The sequence below is a fragment of the Stegodyphus dumicola genome, chromosome 2 (genome assembly GCF_044657685.1).
Source record: "Stegodyphus dumicola isolate Sdum_Otavi_A_Nest chromosome 2, ASM4465768v1".
Lineage (NCBI taxonomy): Eukaryota > Metazoa > Arthropoda > Arachnida > Araneae > Eresidae > Stegodyphus > Stegodyphus dumicola.
Genome location: NC_140769.1, coordinates 59823922 through 59849673, shown reverse-complemented (window position 1 = coordinate 59849673; position 25752 = coordinate 59823922). Strand labels below are relative to the sequence as shown.

Sequence of the window (25752 nt, the reverse complement as noted above, 5' to 3'; positions counted from 1 at the left end):
TCTAGACTAAAAAAATTAAAACCCAATTTTCAATGGGGTGCGGGAGATATATTTTCAGATTCAATGGGGTGCGACTCGCTAGAAAGGTTAAGAAACACTGCTATAATGTATCCATTCAGCTGATTTTCTAGGATCAAGTTTGCAATACTTTCTTCTGGGGTAGACCACTTTATTACTCTTTTATTTAAAGCAAATTTATTCTTTGGTATATTAATTATTGCGACGTCATTTTTCTTCCATTCATGTATGGATCTTTCACCAATACAAACATCCTTACTGCAGCAAAATTTCCATTTTTTTTCATAAATTAAATAACTGCGTTTGAAACCAGCACCGTGTTTACTTCATTTGGCAGGAGTTATATTTGCTACTAAACAGAACATTACATCAACTGCATGTCAGCAAAATTGATTTACTAAAGCCTATTAGGTTCACTTCAAAATCACTACTTCAAATGACTACAGAAAGTGAAAACATCTGACTCCTAATTCTGCAAATTCATTCCCATCGAAAGTACATTCTTATTTCAAATTATGTTCCTATTTTCTTGAAACCCTAGAATAACATTCTTGTGAACAGCTGCACAGAATACAACTAATCCTCTTTGCAGAATTATTTATTCCCTCAAACATTTCCCTACACACACACACATTTATTGCTCCTCTTATCACCCATCAGCTTAACACTGTTCAAAAGCCTGGGAAAAATCTTCAAATGAATGACTTCAAAAGATAAAAGCATCCCACATGTTATCTTTCAGCTTTCTTTGTAAAGAAAAGAGTGAACAATATGTGGCAAATATGCCTAAAAATTAAAAAATAAAGTTTGAAATTATAGATATGCATTTTTAGACAGAATATACAGTATATTAATTTTAGAACCACAGTAATCATTTAAAGTGACTTTTAATTTAGGCATGCATTTATGATTTAAATTTAGGCAATGGCACCAGTATTTAACGAATAAAGATTTAGATATGTTTACTTTTAGTTTTTTAATCCATTCTATTCTATTTTAAGAAAATGAAATTTTATTTTCTACTGATCTTAAAATCACTATTACTATTATGTGACTCATGTCCCAAATTATTCTGCACAATGTTAACATTTTTATTAGTGTACATTTAAGCAAAGTTATTTCTTTTTACAGCATAAACAAATCTTATTATAAGAAGGACAGCAGTGCTGCAGTTCTGCTGATTCAGCAGTTTTACACATTTTAATATATTTCTTCAATGCTAATTGTCTTCTCTTAATAGTCTATCTTCAAGATTTTTCTTTAAAATTTCATTTGCTATTCTATTACAAATTAATTACATTTTAAATCCTCAACTGTCCATTAACTACTTAATTTCTTTAATGAACTTTAGAAATCTTCAAATGATTCACCTTTTTGTTGTGTTCAAGAGAGAAATATATGCCCAGCAACCCTTTCATCTGCTCTGTTTATCATCCATGACAGCTGGTCAAGGCGTTTTGAACAAATTACTAAATGTTTCCAACCCCTTTTACTAGCAGTCAAACTCATCCAATTCTTAGTTTTAAGGACTAAACAATTCTCCTCTACAGAATCTATCTATCAAAGTTCTAGGTCTTCTTCTTCTTGTATTACTTGGTTTAGCCAAAACTATTTTTTTTAGTATGCTACTTTTGTTCATTTAAAAAAAAAAAAAAAATGCCCAAGCCAATTCAGCACTTAAAACCATTAGAAAAGTGTCCTTGAATCAGATGATTTTCTTCATTTAAGTCAAAAGAATTAACTTCCCAATTCCACTTCACCAATAGCATACAGTAAAAATAGCTACTTTAGTTTCAGGCCATTTAGTATTACTAATAGAAGCTAACATGTATATCTTGAATTTTATTTCCACTTTTCCAATTTTCACTTAAATTGCCTTTGAACAGTATTGTTTCAAAGGCAAGATTGTTTGGTGGCTTAAATTCATCCATATTTAATTTATGACTAATTTATGACTATAGTCTATTTATACATATTTTAGCCAAACAATGTACTTACCAACCACAAGAAGTTTTAATTTTATTGTAAATGACTTCCATTCATATATCAGCCTTGAAGATATCTTCATGGTTATTTATTCACAAGCGATTACAACATAGTTCTTCAATTTTTTTTTATTAGCTGTACCATATTTTATTATTTATATGTTATTGTTAAATGCAAATAATAACTACAAGATCAACTAAACAGCATTTACTCTACACTACTAGCTATCTATTGTTCTATATTATGCTAATGGTTACATACATTACAGTTACGGTTACATGTATGTGACAGTTACATATGTAATAAATATGGGAGAGGGTGAGACGCAAATTTCAGCTGTACTTAATAAGTTTTTATCAGACATTCATTGAAATCTGTTATGATAGTAGACACCTCACGGCCAGTTCCATGGCCAGAAGAGCATGGCCAGTTCTGGATGCTTTGCTTCAATTTCTGCTTTTAAAACTGTCATTTGGGAATGGTATTTTTCTAAATTTATGATCCGATTTGGTAGCAATAATTCACAATATATAATTTCTTTGCAGTCTCATCATATACAAAGCATTACTTCACATCATAGTGGCTTCTTATATGTTTTTTTCCGCTGACTGTTTTACAAATTACAAGTCATGTTGTTACGATATTGCTTAACAGATCTGAAATTAATGTAGTATGACATTTGAAACTCTGCTAGTATTTATTACTCAGAAACCTGCTTATAGCATATCAAATGCAAATACATTTACTCAGTTCTTTATCAAAAGATGTGGCTTACAAGGCCACCCCACCCCCCTCATTGTATGCATTATCTTATTGAAACAATTCAGAATTGGACACTCCACACAGAAGTCTACCATAAAAGAATTTTCAACAAACAAAAGCTGTCATCAGACAGAATGACTTAATACTAATAATGGATAAGTGTAACGTCACAAAGAGTTAAAATGTTCATCATGATTTAGTGCAAATCTGATTAATTCTCTTTAAGCAGGTTATTTTTTGTAATGGATACAAGTTAATTGCTATTTATCTATCTTTGCTTCACATTTTGGAACAATTATTAAAACACAAGCCTGTAATGGAAAAGCATGCAGTAGAGTATTTTCAAAGTTCTGAGACCTTGGCATCAAAAGTTGTGTCTTCTCCATAATAAACGATCGTCGACTTCTTCACAGTCAATGATGATATTAAATACAGTGAAACTTATTATGACACCATGGAAACAGCCATTTTTTAGCTGAATAAATTTTAAGATAGAGGTTGAAATCTCACTTCACAATTCTTTTTCAATCACAGTAAACATTTTAAACCAGTTTAGCATATTTTCTGACAGCACTGTGATTCATTATATCAACATTTTCCATTAGCCAGAACTTAATGAATGCAGATCTGTTAAATAATCAAAAGCTTCCCATTCATCTTCCTGGATGATTAGCTTTTTATTTAAAAAAATAAACGTTCATAAAACATGTTTCCTTCAATATATTTGTATTCTAGTGCTTCATTCACTATATTTGAATATAAATACATAAAACATTTTTTCAGAACTGAAGAAAGTAAGTCAACTAAAAAGTTTGTGATGGATACACTAAGTCCCATTATTTAATTCTCGTCAAATTATAAAAATCACAAAATTAAGCAAAAATTATGCACAACTGGTGTAGTGTTCTGATGACTGTAAATGGCACATGTCTGTAAACAGGAGATACCAATTTTCATCTCCAGCTGGATACTAGATCTTTGTAATGTCATCCAATTAAAGTAGAATAGTTGAAGAAGTAAGAGAAGGGATAGTATCATAGGCAGCTACTTTAGAATTCAGCAAGTTAAGGTCATAGTCCAGAAGTCTTATAATTAAGCAGAAATATTAGGAGCTGATTGATTATCAGATCTGGATAATTCGAAAGAGAACTTGTCTATGGGAAGGAGGTCCAAGATTCTATCTCCATTTGGAACCTAGAACTGTACTGAAAGCCAATAAAACTGTCTAAGAGATGAGTTCAACCCTCATCCAGCTTTATATTTGGCTTTATATTTGGAGGTAATTTGCATAAACGGATCTATGCAAATTACCTCTGGTCTTAATATAAAAAGGAATGAGTATGACAGACTCATACAACAATTTTACTACCAAGGTTTGAGCGTGAATAGTTGCCATTAGACAAATCACACCATGTGACTTTACTTACATTCATTTCCATTTTGCCGGCCTGCAACATGCGACTTCAATCCTAAAACTGAATTTTCAAGATTATTTCTCCATTTATGCAAATTACGAAACAGAAAACTTTCCCATTAGCTGGTTCACATCACATGACCAAGAATTGCAAGTTTTAACATTCTGCATATCTAAAAGACTGTGTAAATAATGTATATATGAATTAAAGACTGGATTTCAAGATTTTAAGACTGCAGTGCTTAATTCACTTGCTGATAAGAACTTTGTGAATTTACAAACTTAACTTTGTACTCTTGACTTTGCCAAAATAACAGCGTCGCCTCCAGATGTAAGGTGCGATTGTATCATAATTAAAAAAAAAATATGGTGAATGGCCTTAAAGTAATAAACTAAATCGACTAGTAAAAACTCACAGTAGTTGAAGCTAATAGCAAAGTGATGAACTGCAACACATCCAAATATAATAATCAATTAGAAATACCAAATAATGCATATCTCATGGTTTAGAAACAATATTAGATTGGATCATGGGATTAATGGACAGACAGAGTTACAAGCCTTTTTTACTATGCTGATTAGAGAAGTTTACTTAAATTTAATTATGGACTTTTAATCTGTATAAAGGTGACGACACACTTGGGGATGTGATCCCCAATTAAAAGTGACATAAATATGGAGAATTACTGGAACAATATGTGTGAGAATGATGGAATGTGTTTATGGTAAAAGAAATAATACTGAGCTTCATAAAGGCTTTACTTAGCTCAGGCATGAATTCGTGGTGAGTACACCATGGATTTGATTCTCCCACAAATAAAATAAAAATCTTGCTATCAAATAACATAAATCAATAATATTATTTAAACAAATCTGAAAGCTTCCAGATTTTATATGCCCAAAGGGGCATTTTTTTAATGTTTTTCATGTTACCTTTATTTATTAAATATCATGTTTTTCTCACTTAAAACATAAAATTCAATTCAACAGCAATATAGCAAAATAATTAAAAAAGAGCACATCTTCAGAATTTCCGATACACAGTCTGGCGTGCTGGAGATAATAGTTTTTTTCCGCAGAGTGTTGCCTTTGCTCGCTTTGAAATCGTTGAGTATTTTAATCAAAAATTCATTAAAGTGTTACAAAATATGAAATTGATAATAAAGCAAACTCCAAATTAGGGCTTCCAGATGCCCATATTCAGTGGAGGATTACGTTATAACAAGTGGAAAAGCTTACTTTGCAATCTTTATTTCCAATGCAACACCAGAAGATCCATTTCCTACTACATGTTCTATCCTTAAAACAGAGTCATAAAACTTAACTTTCAAATTTGCTAGAACTGTAAAAAAAAAATAACATTCAATTATTCAAATACCATAAATAAACAGAGAAAGAGAAAATTTGAATCAAAAATATATAATAAAATGATAAATAAATTATTACAAAATAAGATGCAATTATTTGTATGAGAAACTCATAAGCATATCTTAGAGAAACAGCATGTTTTCATTATCTACAGTGCAATAACTGTGGGCCTGGTTCCAGCATCTTTGGTACCACATAGAAATTAAAACATATTAATTTAAAGCAATCTTTATTTAATTGTTACTTGTAATTACAATTAGATGGCCTCTTTGGCAGCAGCCTATGCCACCTATGCTCGGAGTTGTTGGCTTCTTTTTTTGCTTAGTAAATGTACACAGTTCTTTATATTCAATTCTAGTAATTTATTTTTGTATATTCTGCAGTTTTGGGTTAAACAAAGTAAAATTTTTAAAAATTCTTCTTGTAAAAATTTGCATGCCATCTTAAAGTAAGTCTTTTTTAAAACATCCTAAAAATTAGAGGATTTTCATTCAAAAGTACCAGCCCAGCATGCAGAACCACTACACCACAAAGGCATGCCAGGAAAGTGGGAGAAATACCTTATATACTTCCCTTTTTAAAGGGCGACTGGTGTTTTTAGGGGACCCAATCGCCAAATCCTGGGTGTGGAGAATCCTCATTCAACACCCAGGCGTCACTGTAGAGACATTAGGTTAATTGAAAATGCTAGAGAGATTAAAAACGAGCAATCCCCTTTGCCAGGAATCGAACCACGGACCTCTGGAGCAACGGCCCAGCGTACAGAGCCACTACACCACGCTAGGAAAGCGGGAGAAATACCTTATATCATAATTCGGAATTACTTTACACCTTTTTTTTTAATTCCACGTCTTTTATTACTGAAATTTAATAGACTGGTCTTTACTTTCACATTATTTTACATTTTTCTTGAAAAATATCTTTAAATTAACAATGTTTGCGAAATTAAAACTACATTAACCTTATTTTGCAAAAGTAAAACTTTAACAGCTGGCATGAGTTAATCTTAAAAAAGAGCATTTGCTCTAGGTCATATGATGCGATATTCGTCAAAATACAAATACATATTCCTTTTTCTTAGCAGGTTATGTGACACAATGAACTAACTAGAGTTAGGACTTGGAATGCTTCGCCCAAGCTATGTAGCTAAACAATTATCTCACCTTTATTATCTCTTTTTGTGTGTAAATTCATAAATAAGTTGATGTTCATAATACTTAACTGTCTAATTATTAGCCACGACAAACTATAATAATAGATAAGAAAAAATATGTGCTATATAACTACATTTAATTCACAATTCCAAGTGGTGTCATAGCATGTCATACAATAGACCAACAACCAGCCTTTTCAATTGAGTTTTAATTTTATTCAATAATGGAAAAGATTTAGTTTTAGTTAAGTAGTACAGATACAAATGTCATACTGAACTTATCATCAAAACCATAAACTCATCACCATAAACATACTATGATATGACCATTTCTGCACACGGTAAAAATATAGTTTAATGTACCCCTTGGCGAAACTTGGCGATTTTTGGTGATGCATGGATACAGATTTTGTGCAGTTCTTTGACTCGTTAATTTGGCTTGCAAAGCGGGGATTTTTGGGCCAAAAATTGCCGCTACACAAAGCCAAAATAACAAGACAAACAATTGCATAAACTCGGTATCCATGTACACATCGACTTATTTTCACTTAAAAAAAAAATCCCCGAATTGCACAAAAATGGCACTGCCCACTCCTTGGACTTTATCCATGTACATGTCGACCTATTTTCACTTTAAAAAAAAATCCCAGAATTGCACAAACTTGCATTGCACACTCCCTTTACTTTGTCCATGTACACATCAATATATTTTTCACTTAAAAAGTCAAAGGAGCACCATATTCTACAATACAGGCAAACAAAAAATACATAATCTCAATAAAATACATTTTAAACCGAACGATAAAATAACATAAAAAAGAAAAAACATGCTATACATTTAAGCACTACCAAAAGCAAATATTCACTTCCATCAAAACGGTTTTTACATTCGACTAGATGCATATCCTTCCTACATACTATAATGGCATGCACTTATAATGGCTACTAAGTAAACCTTCATTTACACACCAGTCAATTAAAGCTCTTTTCCCCTTTCACTCCAAATCGTACAGAAACTTTAGAAACTTTAAATTAATCTTACTACATTCGGCCATTCTACCATCTAAAGAATTAAACCAACACACACCACAAAAACGCTTACAAAACATCCCATGATTCAAAATTTCCCAGAATCGTGCACCCGATTACGTCACAATAGGGTTTCCATAACATTCAACTACTCAGGCTACCATAAATGAAAGAACAACTTGGCGATAAATCAAGCAACAACTTCGCCATAATACAAAGGGTACCTTAAAGTTTACTCTACCCCTGCATACTTCTGCAGCAAACTCTATTTTAGTTTTGCTACTCATTTATAATACACATTGCAATTCATCATTTCATTTGTTTTATTCCCTGGCAAAAGCTCAAAATAAACCACTACCATAGTCCCATCAAACTTAAACCTAACTTTCTTTTGATGAATAACAGCTTCTGATGTTTATTCAGTTGGCTCACCAGACTTGGTTCATGATCTTTTGCATTAGGGGTTGCCATAAATAATCCATCTTTCATTACTAATTATCAGTCATTTAAAGAAATAGAACATTATGATACTATTTCAAAAGCAAATTCGCATATGCTGATACACTGTGTTAAATGAATTTCTTTTAGTTTATGTAGGATTCAAACATGAAGTTTTTATTGGGAGGAAGTGTAAAAAAATTATGTAGAATAAACTTTGATTGGTGCTTACAATTTATCATCTTTAGTCTAGTGTATAATAATATGGCCCAAATTGAACTAAAAATCAACAGAATGACATTTAGCAAAGCAATTCTGGTATGCTCATCAAATCACAGCACAATTCTTTCTGTGCACTTCTGCAGTTCTTTTACCTTTGATGAAATAAAAAGGGTCAAATGTAATTAATGTATTGAAAATTTTTTATCACCTGTCCTTCAATATAAAATGCCTATATTAGCATTTCCGAGATTTAGTTAAGTTTCATTTAAAATTCACAGTTAGAGAAGTCATCACTCTGCATTCTCAAAAAATTGTTTCAATAACATTAAAATATGTTTTCTACTAGAGCTCCCCGACTAAGAACTTTTCCAGACAATTCAATATTAGTTCAACAAAATTTTAGACAATTTTTTAAGCAAATATTTCATGTGTCAGAAACCTACTTCAATATAATACTTTTTCAGAAAAATCTAATGGCCACTTTTATTATATATTAAAAACAATTTTCTTAATTTTTGACATAGTATTCAATCAAAGTATCAGATTTTATTTGTAAATAGAACAGAATTTTTTTATAACATCACCCAAATATTTCACGAATATCTTGACTGGCTTTTATGTGACTGGTTTTTTACTGTGCACGCTAAAATAAAAAAAATAAAAAAAAAAAGGTTTCAAAAGTAATAAAAATATTGTGATGAACCTGCAAAAATAATAAGCTGATTTTTAAAGTTGAGAGACTTTTAGAACATTCAGACATTAGTCATTCAGTGAGAAATTCAAGAAAGACTACTATTAATGTAAAACAAAAAATCATCAAGTATATTACAGTCAAAAGTCTTTAATTCGGACTCGTCGAAACTTCGGCGATTCCAGCTTATCGGTTTTTCCGGATCATAGATCATCAATCTAAATCTGGTAAGATGACATGCAGAAATTATAAAATTAAAAATATGAAACTGTAATTTATGAAATAAAGAGCAATTATGATCTAAAGGGTATCAAAATTTACAACAAAAAAAAAAAAAAAAAAAAAAAAAGCTTAATATTTATTTGTTTACTTTATTAAACATTTCTTTCAATGCGTGCATGCGTAAAGCATACATTAAGCATAGTCGAAATTAGAAAATTGCAACCAGAAAACTATTGGATGTGTACTCGTGATATTTATAATGACAAGGAATTTTATTTAAATCATATCAAAGACGGAATACATCGACATGAAATACTACATTTAGTAAGGAATTATAAGCTGAATAAAATAAAAACATCTGCCCTGAAGATAAGGATAGTGCTGGCAGATCAACTTCCAGTTCTTTGCGTGCCGCGACGTCCCCCCCCCCAGCAGAGCAGCGTGAAATTGATAAACAGATTTCGGAATGGTTAGAGAAACAAAGGATATGCCTTTATCCATTTTTTTCCAGCAATTCCACTTTTTGTTTGATGGACATCAAAACATGCTTTGGCTTTGTAGATCCTTTGGCAGCTCCAGAATCGGAAATTCTTTTTGACATAATCGAAAGTTCACGCTTACTTTTATAAAATTGCTCTAACAGTCTGCAAAAAATAATAAGCCGGAATAATAATTCGAAGATTAAGGAACAATGCAATCTGCAACATTAACTGAAACAGATAATTAGATAATTTGAGCTTAGCTTATACCGTCTGTTATACATTGAACGCGCATGCGTAAACGTATTATGCTCATGCATATACGCATATGCAATGGGTTTACGCATGCGCAGAAAGTTTGTAGCTTTGAGGTCCGGATTATGGACATCCGGATTAAAGACTTTTGACTGTATTTATGAAAAGTGAAAACTTTCAGAGATGCCACCTTCTGAAGAATGTAATCAGTAGTAATTAACTGAATCAATGATATTTAGTGCAACATTCAGTGTTCTCCAGACTGTAGTGAAGAAATTCAATAAAATAAGGATATTAAGCCAAATAAATACTACATAAGAAAATGGAGATAAATTTTCCCATGTAACCCATTAATAAATTTTCCTATGTTATCCTGACCTAAAGTACTGGGACTTATTAGACTGCCTATGTCACCTGAGGTCATCGTAACTGCCATGAGCAACTGAAAAATCGCAATTGCACACAGAATACAAGACAAAACCTTCCGAAAATTTTGAAGGAAGTGAACACGGCCACTCTTCACTATAGCGATGCCCATATTTTTTAAGGACTTTTCCCTCTTTGAAAGAGACATGATAAATATATTTATCACAATATTCTTTGTTCATTCCTGCATCCTGTTTCCTGAACGGTTTCATTTCTAGGAGAATCTGAAAAATAGGTACTAAATGGCAACCCACTAAAGCAAACATATTAATCTTAATTTCTGGATGCATCTTTTCTCCATCAGCAGATATGGCTTGATGCTAACTGACTTGGTATTTTCTTTCCCTTTAGCTGGTTATCAGAATATTTAACGCCAGTGGCCTATAGCTAAAGATAAAAATTATTGACTGTAAATTGATCTTTTTTCTTATTTTCTTTATATGTTTCAATTTAATTAGTGCAAACTAAATGTAATAAAAATAAAATTTCACCAGGATCACATATTCTGGTACCCATCTAACAGAAAAGTACTGCAGACAGAAATGACAAATTCATTCATACATATTCTGAACCAATACCTCACAATCTTTATAAACTAACAAATATTCAAATGACCCTAGTCAAACCACGAGAAACATCCTGTGGATTCCCCTTTTCTTGCTTTTGGCAATGACCTTGAAATCAATCAGTTTGTCCCCTCATCTCACACAAACACACACTATTCAAATATTTTGGACATTCAGACACAATCAAATCCATTTTTCTGCACAAGTCTAACAAAGCTTTCTTCACTTGGATCTCTATAAAGAAATAGGGTACTTTTCCATTTCGCCAGCACAAATCTCGCCAAGCAGACTTTATTGGTGACAACATACAGTATACACATAAAAAATGTTAACAAATGTTAGTTCTAAGAATTTTTTATTTTGAAGGCATAAACATTTTAATATCTTTTAAAATTTTGCAAAAAGCCAATAAATAAAGACAATAAGTTTGTAAAAAGACATTAATTTAAGAATTTACTGTGCTTTCACGGTTCAATATCCCAATTCACCATTTCATATCACGAGACCCCAAGCGATCTCATCTCAAAAATCTAATTCTCTCAGTAATTACTACATTAATTTCAAGTTAAATCTTAATTTGGAATACAAGTTTAAATGCAAGAATTATTTCAATTCGTAGGAATAGCTATTCAGAAATTATGTAAAAACGAAGTGCTTTACTTTGCTAGTGCATTCTCATTAGAATTGATAAGCTTAACCCTTGACTTCTACCATAAACTACCGATATCACAAAATACCATATAGTGGTAGGCCATATCGAGACTGACATCTTAAGTCAGGTAAGTGATATATTGATCCTCCTCCAGTTATTGATGCTTATGATACTCTTAAAAAAAGATTAATTGAAGTATTTTCTGATTCTGAAGAACAAAAATTTTAAAAACTTTTGAGAGACATTGATTTAGGTGATAAACGCTCATCTGTTTTACTCCGACAAATGCAAGAACTGGCGGGACGTCTCGTCGGAAATGAATTACTAAAATCATTGTGTCTTCAATGCCTTCCAGCCCAGATGCAAGACATATTAGCCTCTTCTGATATCAAACTTAAAAAAATGTGCAGCTATGGCTGACAAAATCTCTGACATCACAAGTCCTGCTACTGGAGAAACTTTAGTTTTGATTACGTGCGTAATTCCAAGAGTATTGTTCCAAAGGCTGTTTTAAAACATCTTGAAACAGAGAATCATATTTTTTAAGTAAATCATTAAACACATGTAACGGTTGTAAAACTGTAATTTTGGGTACAGATATTCCCGTGATATCTTGCCATCTGACTCAACGTCCATTAAGTAACTTCATGAAATCAAAAGTAACTTCTTCTACTGATACAAGTGATGCTTTAGATAATTTACAGAAACAAATATCTGATTTAAATAAAAAAGTAGATAAACTTTTTACATTGTATTCTCGTGTTCGTTCTAATTCTAGATCTAGATCTTTGCCCACAAATAAACAAACCGAAAACACATCCATGTGTTGGTACCACACCAAGTTTGGCAAAAAAGCTGTTAAATGCAACAAACCTTGCACTTTTAAATCGGAAAACTAGACGGCCAAGCATGTGTGGCGATGAACGCCGTAGACCAAAATAATTGTCTCCTCCTTGTATATAAAAAATCTTTAAGAACACATTTTTTGGTTGACAGGTGCTGAATTGTCTGTTTTGCTTCCTACTTCACAAGACCGACGTAAACCAGCATCATTGCTCCATTTAATTGCAGCAAATGGTACCAAAATTGATGTATATGGAAAACAATTAGTCAATTTAGACATAGGTCTACGCCAAATTTTTCCATGGACTTTTACTATTGCTAATGTTTCGCAATCAATTTTGGGCGCAGATTTTTAAGTAATTATGCTATTATTTGTTAATTTGAAATCAAAAAAAATTAATTAACAGCATGACTAGCGTTGAATCAGATGGCAAGATATTACGGGATACTGTACCCAAAATTACAGTTTTACAACCGTTACGTGTGTTTAATGATTTACTTTAAAAATATGATTCTCTGTTTCCAGATGTTTCAAAACAGCCTTTGGATAACAATACTCTTGGAATTACGCACGTAATCGAAACTAAAGTTTCTCCAGTAGCAGCTAAGGCTAGGCGCCTAGCGCCTGACAAATTGGCTGCCGCAAAAGCAGAATTCACTTATTTAGTGCAAAAAGGCATTTGTAGCCCTTCTAAAAGCTCCTGGAATAGTCCTCTCTACATGCTAAAAAAACCGGATGGGTCTTGGCGGCCTTGCGGGGACTACCGTAAATTAAATTCAATCACTGTTCCAGATAATTATCCAATTAGACATCTACATGATTTTACATCTAATTTGAGCAATAAAACTGTTTTTTCAACATTAGACCTCAAGAAGGCATATGACCAGGTACCCATGAATAAAGAAGACATACCAAAAATGGCAATAGTTACTCCTTTCGGATTATTTGAGTTTAACTACATGACATTTGGTTTACGTAATGCTGCGCAAACCATGCAAAGATTACTCGATCAAATTCTGTCAGATTTAAATTTTTGTTTCGTCTATATAGCTGATATTTTGATTGCTTCATCATCCCTTGATGAACATATACTTCATATCGAAGAAGTTTTTAAGAGATTAAAAAGTCATAATTTGACTGTCAACCTTTCTAAATGCACATTTGCTGCAGAACACATAAAATTTTTAGGTCACATTATCAACAAAAATGGAATCATTCCTTTACCAGAAAAAATTAAAGTTATCCAAGATTTTCCTAAACCCAAAACCGTTAATAAACTTGGACCTTTTGGGAAATTCTTAATTTCTATAGGAGATTTTTAAATCATGCTGCTGAAGTTCAACTTCCTTTAAATGGTATGCTCGGACATTGTAAGAAAAATGACAAAACACCTTTAAATTGGTCAATAGACACTGAAACAGCCTTTGAATCATGTAAACAGCTTCTCACACAGGCTACAAACTTAGTCCACCCAGACCCAAAAAAGAAAATTGCTCTCATGTACAACACATCAGACAAAGCCATAGGTGCTTGCATCCAACAACTCAATGCTCAAACATGGGAACCATTAGGATTTTTCTCAAGAAAATTGAGTGATACGGAACAAAAGTACAGTACGTATGACTGAGAGCTGTTGGCAATACTTGTCGCTATCAAATACTTCAGATATCTGCTTGAAGGTACAAACTTTCAAGTATTTACAGATCATAAGAGACTAACAAAAGCATTTTTCCAAAAGTATGACAAGCTCTCACGTCGACAAATTAATCAACTTAATTTCATCAGCCAGTTCACTACTGATATTCAACATGTGAGTGGTGCAGAAAATGGACCAGCCGATGCTCTTTCTCGCATCGAAATGGTTGCTAATGTCATTCCTATTAACTATGAATCTATGTCGAAAGCACAACAGAGTGACACTGTACTCCAATCCATTTTAGACAAAGAAAATCCAGTTCTGCAATTAAAGAAGTTAAAAATGCCTTAGAGTTCTATTGAACTGTATTGCGACATTTCACATGGTAAAATCTGTGCTTTTGTTCCAGACAGTCATAGAAAACTTGTCTTTTCAGCTCTGCATAATCTTTCCCATCCTGGACCTAAAGCAACGCTGAAGTTAGTTAGTGACCGATTTGTCTGGCCTGGAATGAAAAAGGATGTCACGAACTTTGCTAAAACGTGCCTACAACGTCAAAAGGCTAAAGTGTCTCATCATGTACACTCTCCTTTAACTACTTTTATAGTTCCAGATGAACGTTTTTCTTATATCAATATAGATTTGATTGGACCTCTTCCTTGATCTCAAGGAATGTCTTACTGTCTGACATGCATCAACAGGTATACTTGCTGGTCTGAAGCGTATCCATTGAAAGACACACGGGCAGAGACCGTCGCCCCTGCTCTTTATGCTGGCTGGATTTCAAGATTCGGTGTGCCTGGTCAGACTCAGTGGTAGTCAATTTCGCAGTGAACTATTTCGAGAACTAGCCAAGAACTTCTGTATTCGCCTTTTTCACACCGTCGCGTATCACCCACAAGCCAACGGTATCATTGAAAGGTGGCACAGATCCCTCAAACAATCCATTATGTGTCACAAGTCTATACACTGAACGGCATTGCCTTCAGTTCTTTTGAGACTTTGGACTGCTTTCAAAGGGGAACTTAACTGCTCTCCAGCCAAACTGGTGTATGGCCAAACTTTGCATCTTCTGGGACAATTCTTTATGAATCCTGACAGCAACATTCCGAGGAGGGACTTCCTAAAAAAACTGAATGATAATCTAGAACATCTTCACCCGACTGCTACTACCAATCACTCTAAAAAACAGATCTTTGTGTATAAACACTTAGATAAATGTTCTCATGTTTTCTACGTGTAGATACAATAAAACCCTCCTTGCATACATCTTACAAAGTACAAAGTACTCCGACGTGGTGATAAAACTTTTACCATATCTAAACAAGGACATGATATCACTGTGTCTATAGACAGAGTAAAACCTGCTTATTTAGTCCTGGATGATGTATCTGAACCTCCTAGTTTAACTGATGCCGATAAGGCCTCATCACAGCAAACAACCCATCCAGTAAACAAACAACCACCTGAAAAATGTGCTCCTGCGAAAGCAAATTATCAAACTCGTTCAGGACGTCGTCAAACTCGTCCTCTTCCCCAAACAATTTGTGGAAGACTAATTTTTTCCCTTTTTCAGATTTTTAGCGGATTTTCTTTTTCCAGGAAGGGAGATGGTGTGGGCTACCTCCCCCCCCCACACACATTTCTTCGACACTTCGAGTTGTGCTCTTCGCACATACGCAATAAGAATATCATCTCTGCACGACTGTAAAAGAGAACTTTTCGCCTTCTGTTTTTACAAATTCATGTATGCATTTTACTCATCGCTGAGATTCCTGTTATTTATTGCCATGTACGTATTTTAATTAATATAAGAATTTATTTTTCTAACTTAGCCATTAATTAGAGCCCAAAAGTTTTACAAAATATGAAATCGATAATAAAATACATTTCAAATTTGGTCTTCCACATGCCCATATTCGTAGGAGGATTACATCATTCAAAATTCAATGGCTCTATGTACCGTTGTTTTATCACAATGCGAGAAATATACATACATTTATGCAGATTTTTCATTATTTAATTTCTTCAAATATAATGCAGGACTCTAACATTTGGTGGCAACAGTTTGAAAAGTAAAACAGACATTTATAGTGATTAAACGCAAAATCGCAAAACTAAAACAATAGTTCTTCAGGGACAAAGACCCTTTTTGGACTAAAATAAAAATTCTGCGAAATCTTTAATGCATATTAATGCGAATGATCAATGGCCAAATTAAACTGTTACATCATTGTAAACTCTCTACATTTCAATTTGCTACAAAATGTGTTAATTATTAATAAACCTGTAGCATACCACATTCAAATTCTTAATCCCTTCTCATCCTAAGAATCTCGATTTGTTAACAATCTGTCAATCACTAATCAAATTCTGAAATAAAAGTTTATGCATGTTAATCCTTGCAAAATTCTCATAGACAATCAGTACAGACAAGAATTTTTTTTTTTTTTTTTGCTTCAAATGCTCCTTTACTAGGAATATAAAGACTAACCAGTACTTCCTTACTGTAGTAGCCCCCAAGATTGAATCGCTAATCAATCGAGATATCTCAACATATGTTCTTAAACCTTGCTATATGCTACATCTCAGCTGATTAGCGATTAAATTCTGGATGTCCCTAATAAGGAAGAATCAAATTGCCAGTGTTGGCATGCTTTTTGTCCGTTATCAGACAGTGGGCTAAACAACACTTCCTTCAAACTAAAAAGAAACTGCTAGTGATATCAGCATAATTCTTTTAATAGATTTCATGTATCAATTGTGATGTCAGTATAACTGCTGGAGTCAGTACAATTTTAAGCTTTGCTCAGTGGCGTGCAGTAGCCATGAGCTTAGTATTTTTTATAGCAGTTTTTGTCACATCCGTAATTCTGTAACAGAAGATTAAACTAATTATTGAAAATTTGCCTAAGTTGGCATATCTGAAACTTCATATGCAAATAATTAAAAAAGAAGACCATTTGTGATTTTTAGAAAACTTGATAGTTAGGCTTAATTTGAAGTCTTAAACTATGCAAAAATATCCACATGTAATTTCATAAAAAAACTGATTTAAAAAAAATATGTTAGCACAGTTCTATATACAGTACAAAGTCTGTAATCCAGACCTCAAAGCCACAAACTTTTTTTGGGGGGGTATGCTTTACGCATGCGCATTTAATGTTTACGCATGCACGTTTAGCACAAGAGACGAAGCAAATTAACAACTTACATTGAAAGAAATGTTTAATAAAGTAAACAAATAAATATTAAGATCTTTTTTTGCAAATTTTGATACCCTTTAGATTATAATTGCTCTTTATTTCAGAAGTTATAGTTTCATATTTTTAATTGTATGATTTCTGCATGCCATCCTACCAGATTTAAATTGATGATCTATAACCCTGCAAAACCCTTAATCTGGAATCGCTGAAGTCCCGACAAGTCCAGACTTTGTACTGTATAAATCTAACAAATGTTCTAAATCCTACTTTCAAGGAAAAAATATTACCAGTTATATTAACAGGCCTCACAGAATGACAGATTCAGAATTATTTCACTACCTGTATTCAAAATTATTTCAGAATTATTTCACTATTTATTGTACATCAATATACAGTTCTTAAAAAATATGGATTTTAAAAATGCCCGGTCCCTTTTTTAATACTTAGAATACAGTCCTTTAGATATTACTCCAAAATGTTATACATGTCTGACCCTGAATTAATTTAAATGGTTTCACTGAAGAAATCTTGGTACTTTCCCATTATTTCCACCCTCACTGAAAAGCATTAATAAGGCAAAGGACCATGCCGCCAAAGGGATTTATATGGCAATCCACAATGTCACCAAAAAGTATTTATGCAACAAACTAAGATGTAGTGCACATGTATATTTCAGCACATCTCCTAGCGTAGCATACATGTTTTGGTCTCCTATGGTCGGGAATTTATCATTTTCGATTTAGATTTTTAGTTATGATACAGTCCACGAAATAAAATTGGTTGTTGTTGTTGCTGTAAAGTTGTCTTTAATATATAGTAGAACCAGCGACCTCAAAACATTGGTTACCGTCAAACCACAGCTAATTAGAATAAAAAATGGCTAATGAAAACATAACTACTTTGAACAGAAAACGTGGTGGTATTAAAGCTCAAATAACGAAATTAAAGTCGTCTGTCAGTGGAAAAAGTGACGATTTCAGTTTCGAACAAATAGAAGTATTGCAAGAAAAAGTGCACAAGTTAAATAAACAAATTGATGAACTTCGCTTGGATTATTATAAAGTGTGTAAAGATGAAGAAATATCAGACATTGAAGCTACTTTTGAAGAAATCGAGTTGGATATTACAAATGTTGAGGTAAGCCTGAAATGTCTTTATACTTCATTATGTAGTAAGAATGCAAATAATGAGTATGCAAATAATAGTATCCCAGAAACAAGAAGTAATTCATTGAATTATAAATTGCCTGAAATAACATTACCTAAATTTTCTGGCAATTTCGAAGACTGGAATTTATTTAAAAACCAATTTGTAGCTTTAATTTCATCTAATAGACAATTAACAATCTTGTTTAATTGGTGATGCAAAGCAGATACAAACAATAGATGATACATTTTCTTCCTTATTTAAGGCACTTGAAGAAAGATATGATAATAAGAGACTGGTAGTAAATTCTCATATCAATGAATTACTTTCTATTGAAAAAAATAGTTCATGAAAATCCTAAAGATTTACACTCATTAATTGATAAAGTTCAGAAACATTTAAGTGCATTAAAAGTTATGGAATTAAATATGGATAAATTAAGCAAAGCTTTGCTGATTAATATTATTCTTAATAAAATTTATAAAGAATCACGTAAGCAATTTGAAATGTCATTAAATAGTAATGATTTATGTGAATGGGATTCTTTTGTGACATCTCTTCAAAAGCGATGCCAGATGTTAGAAAATATGCAAAACGAAACTGTATTTGCAAAAACAAAACAAAACATTCCTCCAAATAAAGTTCGACCGTTAGTGACAAAAACGAATAATAATAATAAATTTATGTGTCCAGTTTGCAAAGATAATCACGCAATTTTTAAATGTGAAACATTTCTAGCATTAAATCCAATGGAACGATACGAAATGATTAAAAAGCTTTCTTTGTGCATTAATTGTTTACAGTCAAATCATAAAGAAGCCTCCTGTCAGTCTAGACACTTTTGCTCGGTTTGCAAATCAAAACATAATTCACTTCTTCATCGGAATGACGGATTCATGTCCTCTGCAACAAGTGGGGAAAAGCAAAGTGAAACTACGCCCTCCCCAGGGAACCGAAAAAATGAGGCTGTTTTGAATAGTAATGAATCAACAGAAAAAGCCTTATCGGCGTTTTCAAAAATAAAACTGTTCTCCTTTCAACTGCGATTATTTGGGTTAGAAATATTTATGGCCAATTCGTTAAAGCAAGAGCTGTTCTGGTTTCAGGATCAATGTCAAATTTTGCTACAAATGAATTCTGTGAGCATGCAAATTTTAAAAAGGAAAGAATAAATATTCCCGTTTCTAGTTTAAATTGGCAAATTTCAAACATTAAATCTCATACTTTTGCTTCTATTCATTAAATTTTTTAGTTGTAAATAAAATCACAGATTTAGTACCTTCTACAAAATTAAATATTGAAAATATAGATATTCCTGATACATCAAGTTTGGCTGATCCAAAATTTGCAACTCCATCTAGTATAGATCTGCTTTTAGGAGCAGAAATATTTTATGACATTTTTATTAATGGACAATTTAAATCTTCTACAAAATCGCTCCTTTTCAGAAATTCTGTGTTTGGTTATATAGCTACTGGTTCTTTGAAAACATCCTTTGAAAATTGTCAGAATTATTGTGGACTTATCGGTAATGTTGATAATATTGATAGATTGGTAGAAACGTTTTGGTTAGTGGAAAATATTGGTGAAGAAAAGCCAATGCTTAGCCAAGAAGAATTCTGTGAACAACATTTCAAAGACACTTACAGACGAAATGAAGAGGGCAGATTTATCATAAAAATGCCTATGAAAGACGAACAATTAGGAGATTCAAAGCACTTAGCCAACATTAGACTCAATCAATTAGTTAAACGTCTTAGTAAAAACGCTACATTGCAACATTTATATCAAGATTTCATAACAGAATATGAAAATTTGGACCATATGGAAAGGGTCGATGATAATTCAAAACCGGAACTTGAATATTACCTTCCCTATCATGGAGTGTATAGACCAGAGAAGTCAAATACAAAATTAAGAGTTGTGTTTAATGCTAGTGTCCCAAGCTCAAATGGCTTAAGTTTGAATGATTTACTTTTAGCGGGAGCAGTCCAAGAAGATATTTTTGATATTCTTGTGAGATTTAGAAAACATCAAGTTGCAGTTATTGTGGATACACGAGGGTAAGTTGAAAAATAACTTTCCCCTGTCGACTGTGGTGAGAGTTGTGTATGAAAGTCAAAAAATAGAATGAGACATTAAAGATATGACATACCTTTATTTTTCCACATAGGTACCAAGTACATTGAGACATTTGTCATATTGCTTGATAAGCTTCAAAAAGCCCTCCAGGAAAAAATCAGGGCTTTGCATATGGAAGAAGCGTTGAACGGCTTGTTTCACTTCAGTATTGCTTCCAAAGCGCCTTCCCCCGAGATTTTTCTTCAAAGCCGGAAACAGATGGAAGTTGCTTGGTGCGAGATCAGGACTGTATGGCGGATAGTGTAGGCGCTCCCAACCAAGAGTTGCAATATGGTTTTGCGTTGCCGTCACCAAATGTGGTCTGGCATTGTCATTCAACAGAAAACTGTGAGGAGCACTTTACCTGCAGAGGGAGTTGTCTTGAACTTCTTTCGGACAGGTGATGACGGATGTTTCCATTTCATAGATGCGGCCTTCGATTCTGGCGTGAAATCGTGGACCCACGTTTCATCCCCCATCACAATCCGAAAAGGAAAGTCATTGCCATCTTCATGGTAACGCACGAGATGTTCCAGGCTGAACCCCATGCGTTGTTCCTTGTGTGTCGAGGTAAATTGTCGGAGCACCCATCGTGCTGACACTTTTCTGTATCGAAGAATGTCGTGGATGATGTTTTGAGCTCGCTAATGTGAGATTCCAAGTTCTTACGCTACTTCATATGCCGGTTCACTCTAATCATGTCATCCACCTTCCTGACATTTGCATCTGTAGTGGCCATGCGTGTCCGTCCAGCTCTCGGTATGTTCTCCACTTGCTGATGTCCATCACTGAATGTGCGACACCATCTCCGCACCATTTGCTTCGACATCACACCTGGCCCATAGACTTCCATGAGGTTGTTATGAATTTCTGTTCCTAATACTCCAAGTGCCCATTCATAGTGGATAACCGCTCTCACTTCCTTCTTTGACCACGAATTCAAAACGCACCTTCTCTCCATACCTACCGGGGCTCAAATGAGAGGCTGGTCTCCACTTTGTGCAGGCACTGCAACAGCGCCATCTGCTTGATTTGCAGCGACCTCTACCCAATGGTGTATCGGTGACTTGCGCATTTTCCTGCTGTGTCGCCTTTCGCCCATAGCCGTTCAACGCTTTTTCCAAATGCAAAGCAAGAATTTTTCTTGGAGGACTTTTTGAAGCTTATCAAGCGATATGACAAATGTCTCAATGTACTCGTACGAGAATAATAAAATAAAGGTATATCATATTTTTAATGTCTCATTCTATTTTTTGAGTTTCCTACACAACGCTGACCACAGTCGACAGAGGAAACTTATTTTTCAACTTACCCTCGTACAAAAAATGTACCGGCAAATTTTAGTTTATGAATCCCAAAGAGACTTACTTCGAATCTTATGGAAGAGAGACCTTAGCGACTCACCTGTGACATATAGACTCAAAACGGTGACTTATGGTACTAAAAGTGCTCCATTTTTAGCCATTAGATGCATAAAGCAAGTTGCATATGACGAAATGCATAAATATCCTGAAGTTGCCAAAGCTGTCTTGTCAGACTGTTATGTTGATAATGTCATCTCTGGTTCATCAAACTTAGACTCAGCAAGGGAATTGAAAAATTAGCTTATACAGCTTTTTCATAGTTGTGGAATGACTTTGGACAAATGGAACTCTAATTCTCCTGAACTGTTGGATAGCCCTTCTACAAGCTCTGAGCTTTCATTCTCCTCCAAAAGTGATAATGTGGTTAAAGCTTTAGGCATTACATGGAATTCTCAGAAGGATGAATTCAGCTTTAAAGTCTCAATCAAGGAGAAATCATCATATACCAAAAGAGACATTTTTATCGACAACTGCCAGACTTTCTGATCCTTTAGGAATGATTGGTCCGGTAATCACCAAAGCCAAAATATTTTTACAAAAATTATGGGTTCAAAAACTGAGTTGGGATGAACCACTTTTTGCAACTATTGCTCACAAATGGCAACAGATAGTTTCAAATTTAAAACCTGTTGAGAACATAAAAATTAATCATTGCATCCTCTCCAATCATCCAAGCAAGATTTCACTCATTGGATATGCAGATGCTTCGGAAGCCACTTACAGTGCAGTTGTCTACTTGATTTGTGTCGATGAAGATCACGGCTCCTCATCTCATCTACTAGCCAGCAAATCTCGTGTGGCTCCATTGAAAACTTTATCTATTCCAAGATTGGAACTTTGTGCACGTTTGTTATTGGCTCATCTGATTTCGAAAGTTAGCAACTCATTGAAGATTCATTTAGATGACATCATTCTGTGCACTGATTCAACGATAGCACTGTCATGGTTGAAGACTTCTCCTCATTTTTTGAAGACCTTTGTTGCAAATAGAGTCTCCAAAATCCAAAGACTAGTAGAGCCGCGACACTGGAAGCACGTATCATCAGCAAATAATCCGGCAGATCTGATTTCTCGTGGTTCTTATCCTCATGAACTTGTGACATCTTCCTTGTGGTGGAATGGTCCTGAACAGAACAAACTTAGTGATGCTTCTTTATTTGAACTTGACAAGACTCTCATAGATTCTCCTGCTTATCAGGATGAACTTAAAAAAAAACCTTTAGAGGTAAATTTGAACTGCAATTTAAACTTGTTTTGGAATACCTTTTTTGAATTAACAAATAATTATGTTAAACTAATTAGAATTTTAAGTCTTATTTTCCGGTTTCTGTCCAATCTGAAAGGTCCAGTGAAGAAAACAGGCCCCATTTAGTAGCATTGAATTTCAAGATGCCGAAATGCACTTGATAAAAATGGTTCAGGTAATAAAATTTGCAGAGGAGATTAAATCACTTCAAGATCAGAGAGTAATCAAAAGTCAGGTAAAAACTTTAAATCCATTTTTAGATGGAAAAGATGTATTACGTGTGAGCAGTCGCTTAACTCATGCCACAATTAATTATGATTCTAAACATCAAATTTTATTGCCAAAAAATCATAAGCTTACAAAGCTAATATTTATTCATTATCATTTGAAAAATTTTCATGCTGGTCCTCAAGCATTGTTACATTTTGATAGGGAAAGGTTTTGGCCCATTGGTGGCAAAGACTTAGCTAGAAACAGTTCACGAATGCTTAATTTGTTTTTGTCATAAACCTCATAAACCTATCATTTCAGATAAATTAATGGTCTATTTACCTCCTGAACGTGTAAATCCAAATCTAACCTTTAATAACACAGGGATAGATTTTGCAGGCCCTTTTCTAATCAAATGTAAAAATCAAAGGAAAGGTAGTTTACATAAAGTTTATATAGCAATCTCTGTTTGCTTAGTTACAAAAGTGATTCATTTAGAAATAGTATTTGACTTAACATCTGAAGCCTTTATTGCATGTTTAAAACGATTTTTCTCGCGTAGAGGTAAAAGCTCATGTCTGTTTAGTGACAATGCAACTAACTTTGTAGGAGCTCACAAAGAGTTAAAAAAACTTACTTCTTTAGTTACTGTCCCTGATGAAGTTTTGGGTAAGTATTTGGCATCTGAAAATATCTCCTGGAAATTTATTCCTCCTCGCGCAACCAATTTTGGTGGAATTTAGGAGGTGGAAATTAAATCTTTTAAATTTCATCTTAAAAGAACTATTTCCAATGCAAAACTAACATATGAAGAATTTTTAACCGTAATTGATCAAATTGAAGGAATACTAAATTCAAGACCTCTTTCTCCTTTATCGTCTGAACCTTCAGATTACGAACCCTTGACGCGAGGTCAGTTTTTAATAGGTAGACCCATAAACTCAATTGTAGAACCTCAAATTTTAGACTTGTCAGAAAGCAGATTATCAAGATGGCAAAAGTTAACTAAAATGATACAGATTATATGGAAGTGATGGATAACTGACTATCTTAATCATTTGCAACAATGAAAGAAATTGTATTTTTCAAAGGGCAATATAAAGAAAAATACAATGGTTATTATTAAAGATGATCATTTACCTCCATTTAAATAGTTACTAGGAAGAATTGATCAGACAATTCCTGGTAAAGATGGTAAGATACGAGTAGCAGTCATTAACACAAAGTTTGGTCCAATTAAAAGGCCAATATCAAAAATTTGTTTATTGCCTATTGAAGATAACTTCAAGGATTAAGTTTCATTGTTAATAAAATATACATTGTTCTTTATTATACTTATATTTTGGTAATTTTGATGAAAAAATGTGAATTTTTTTTACTGTTTGAAATGTTGATTTACTTACCATAATTATTGAAAAAATTTGCAAATGTTCAAACTTTATAGAATTTTCTGAATTGTTTATTTCATTCTGTAAATGATTTACTAACTTTAAGTCTTTTGTTAATGCTTAAAAAAAAAAACTGAATAGCTGAATTGTTAGCATTTGATGTTGAATTGTATGCTTAGATTTAGTTTGAATATCATAGATATTGCAACGTGGGGCGGTATGTTGCCTCCTACGTGGCAGTAAAAGTTATGTGCAGCGCATTGTTTCTGCGGAACTTAAAAGTTATGTACAGCGCATTGTTTCTGCGCAATTTTAGTTAGTTAAGATTCAAACTCCTAGCATAGCATACATGTTTTGGTCCCATATGGTTGGGAATTTATCATTTTCAATTTAGATTTTTAGTTATGATACAGTCCACGAAATAAAATTTGGTTGTTGTTGTAAAGTTGTCTTTAATATATAGTACAACCAGCGACCTCAAAACAGTTTGTTTGTGAAATGGTTTAATGATATTAGTATAAATTAGTATACAAAAGAAAGAAGTAATACAGATATAACAAATAGGCTAGACAAAGTCACCTTGTATGCTGAAAGAAGTGTCCCAGCAGTCAACAAGACAATGGATACCCTGGGTAAAAAAGCTCCAGGATTGATTGTGGAACTAATTTTCAATGATAGCTTGAACCTCATTATTGTTGGCCCTCCAGAGACTTCTTAAGTGGGCTGAAGATTCTAACTGAAGGTCACACAACGAGAGGTCCGGGCTGTAGGAATTGCCGTAACAATGTTTGGCATGCCATAGCCACATGAGGGTGAGCATTATCATGTAAGAGGTTAATCCCGTGGAATGGCATGCCATGTCAGCAGTTCTTGATACTCTCTCTGAGTTTCTGCAATGTGGCACAGTACA

At 33.5% G+C, this 25752-nt stretch overlaps 1 protein-coding gene across 4 annotated transcripts in view; it reads right to left on the bottom strand.

Moving 5' to 3' along the window:
- The window catches only part of Atg2 (Autophagy-related 2), a 286485-nt gene that overhangs the window by 235901 nt on the left and 24832 nt on the right, over nt 1–25752 (bottom strand). For all 4 annotated transcript variants that reach the window (XR_015039434.1, XM_085810699.1, XM_085810697.1 and 1 more), the window contains exon 4: nt 5420–5522. Coding sequence is in view for 3 of the 4 variants with exons in the window: in XM_085810699.1 (XP_085666825.1) it covers nt 5420–5522 (103 nt within the window). In the remaining variant the exon portion in view is untranslated. The remainder of the gene's footprint in view (nt 1–5419; nt 5523–25752) is intronic.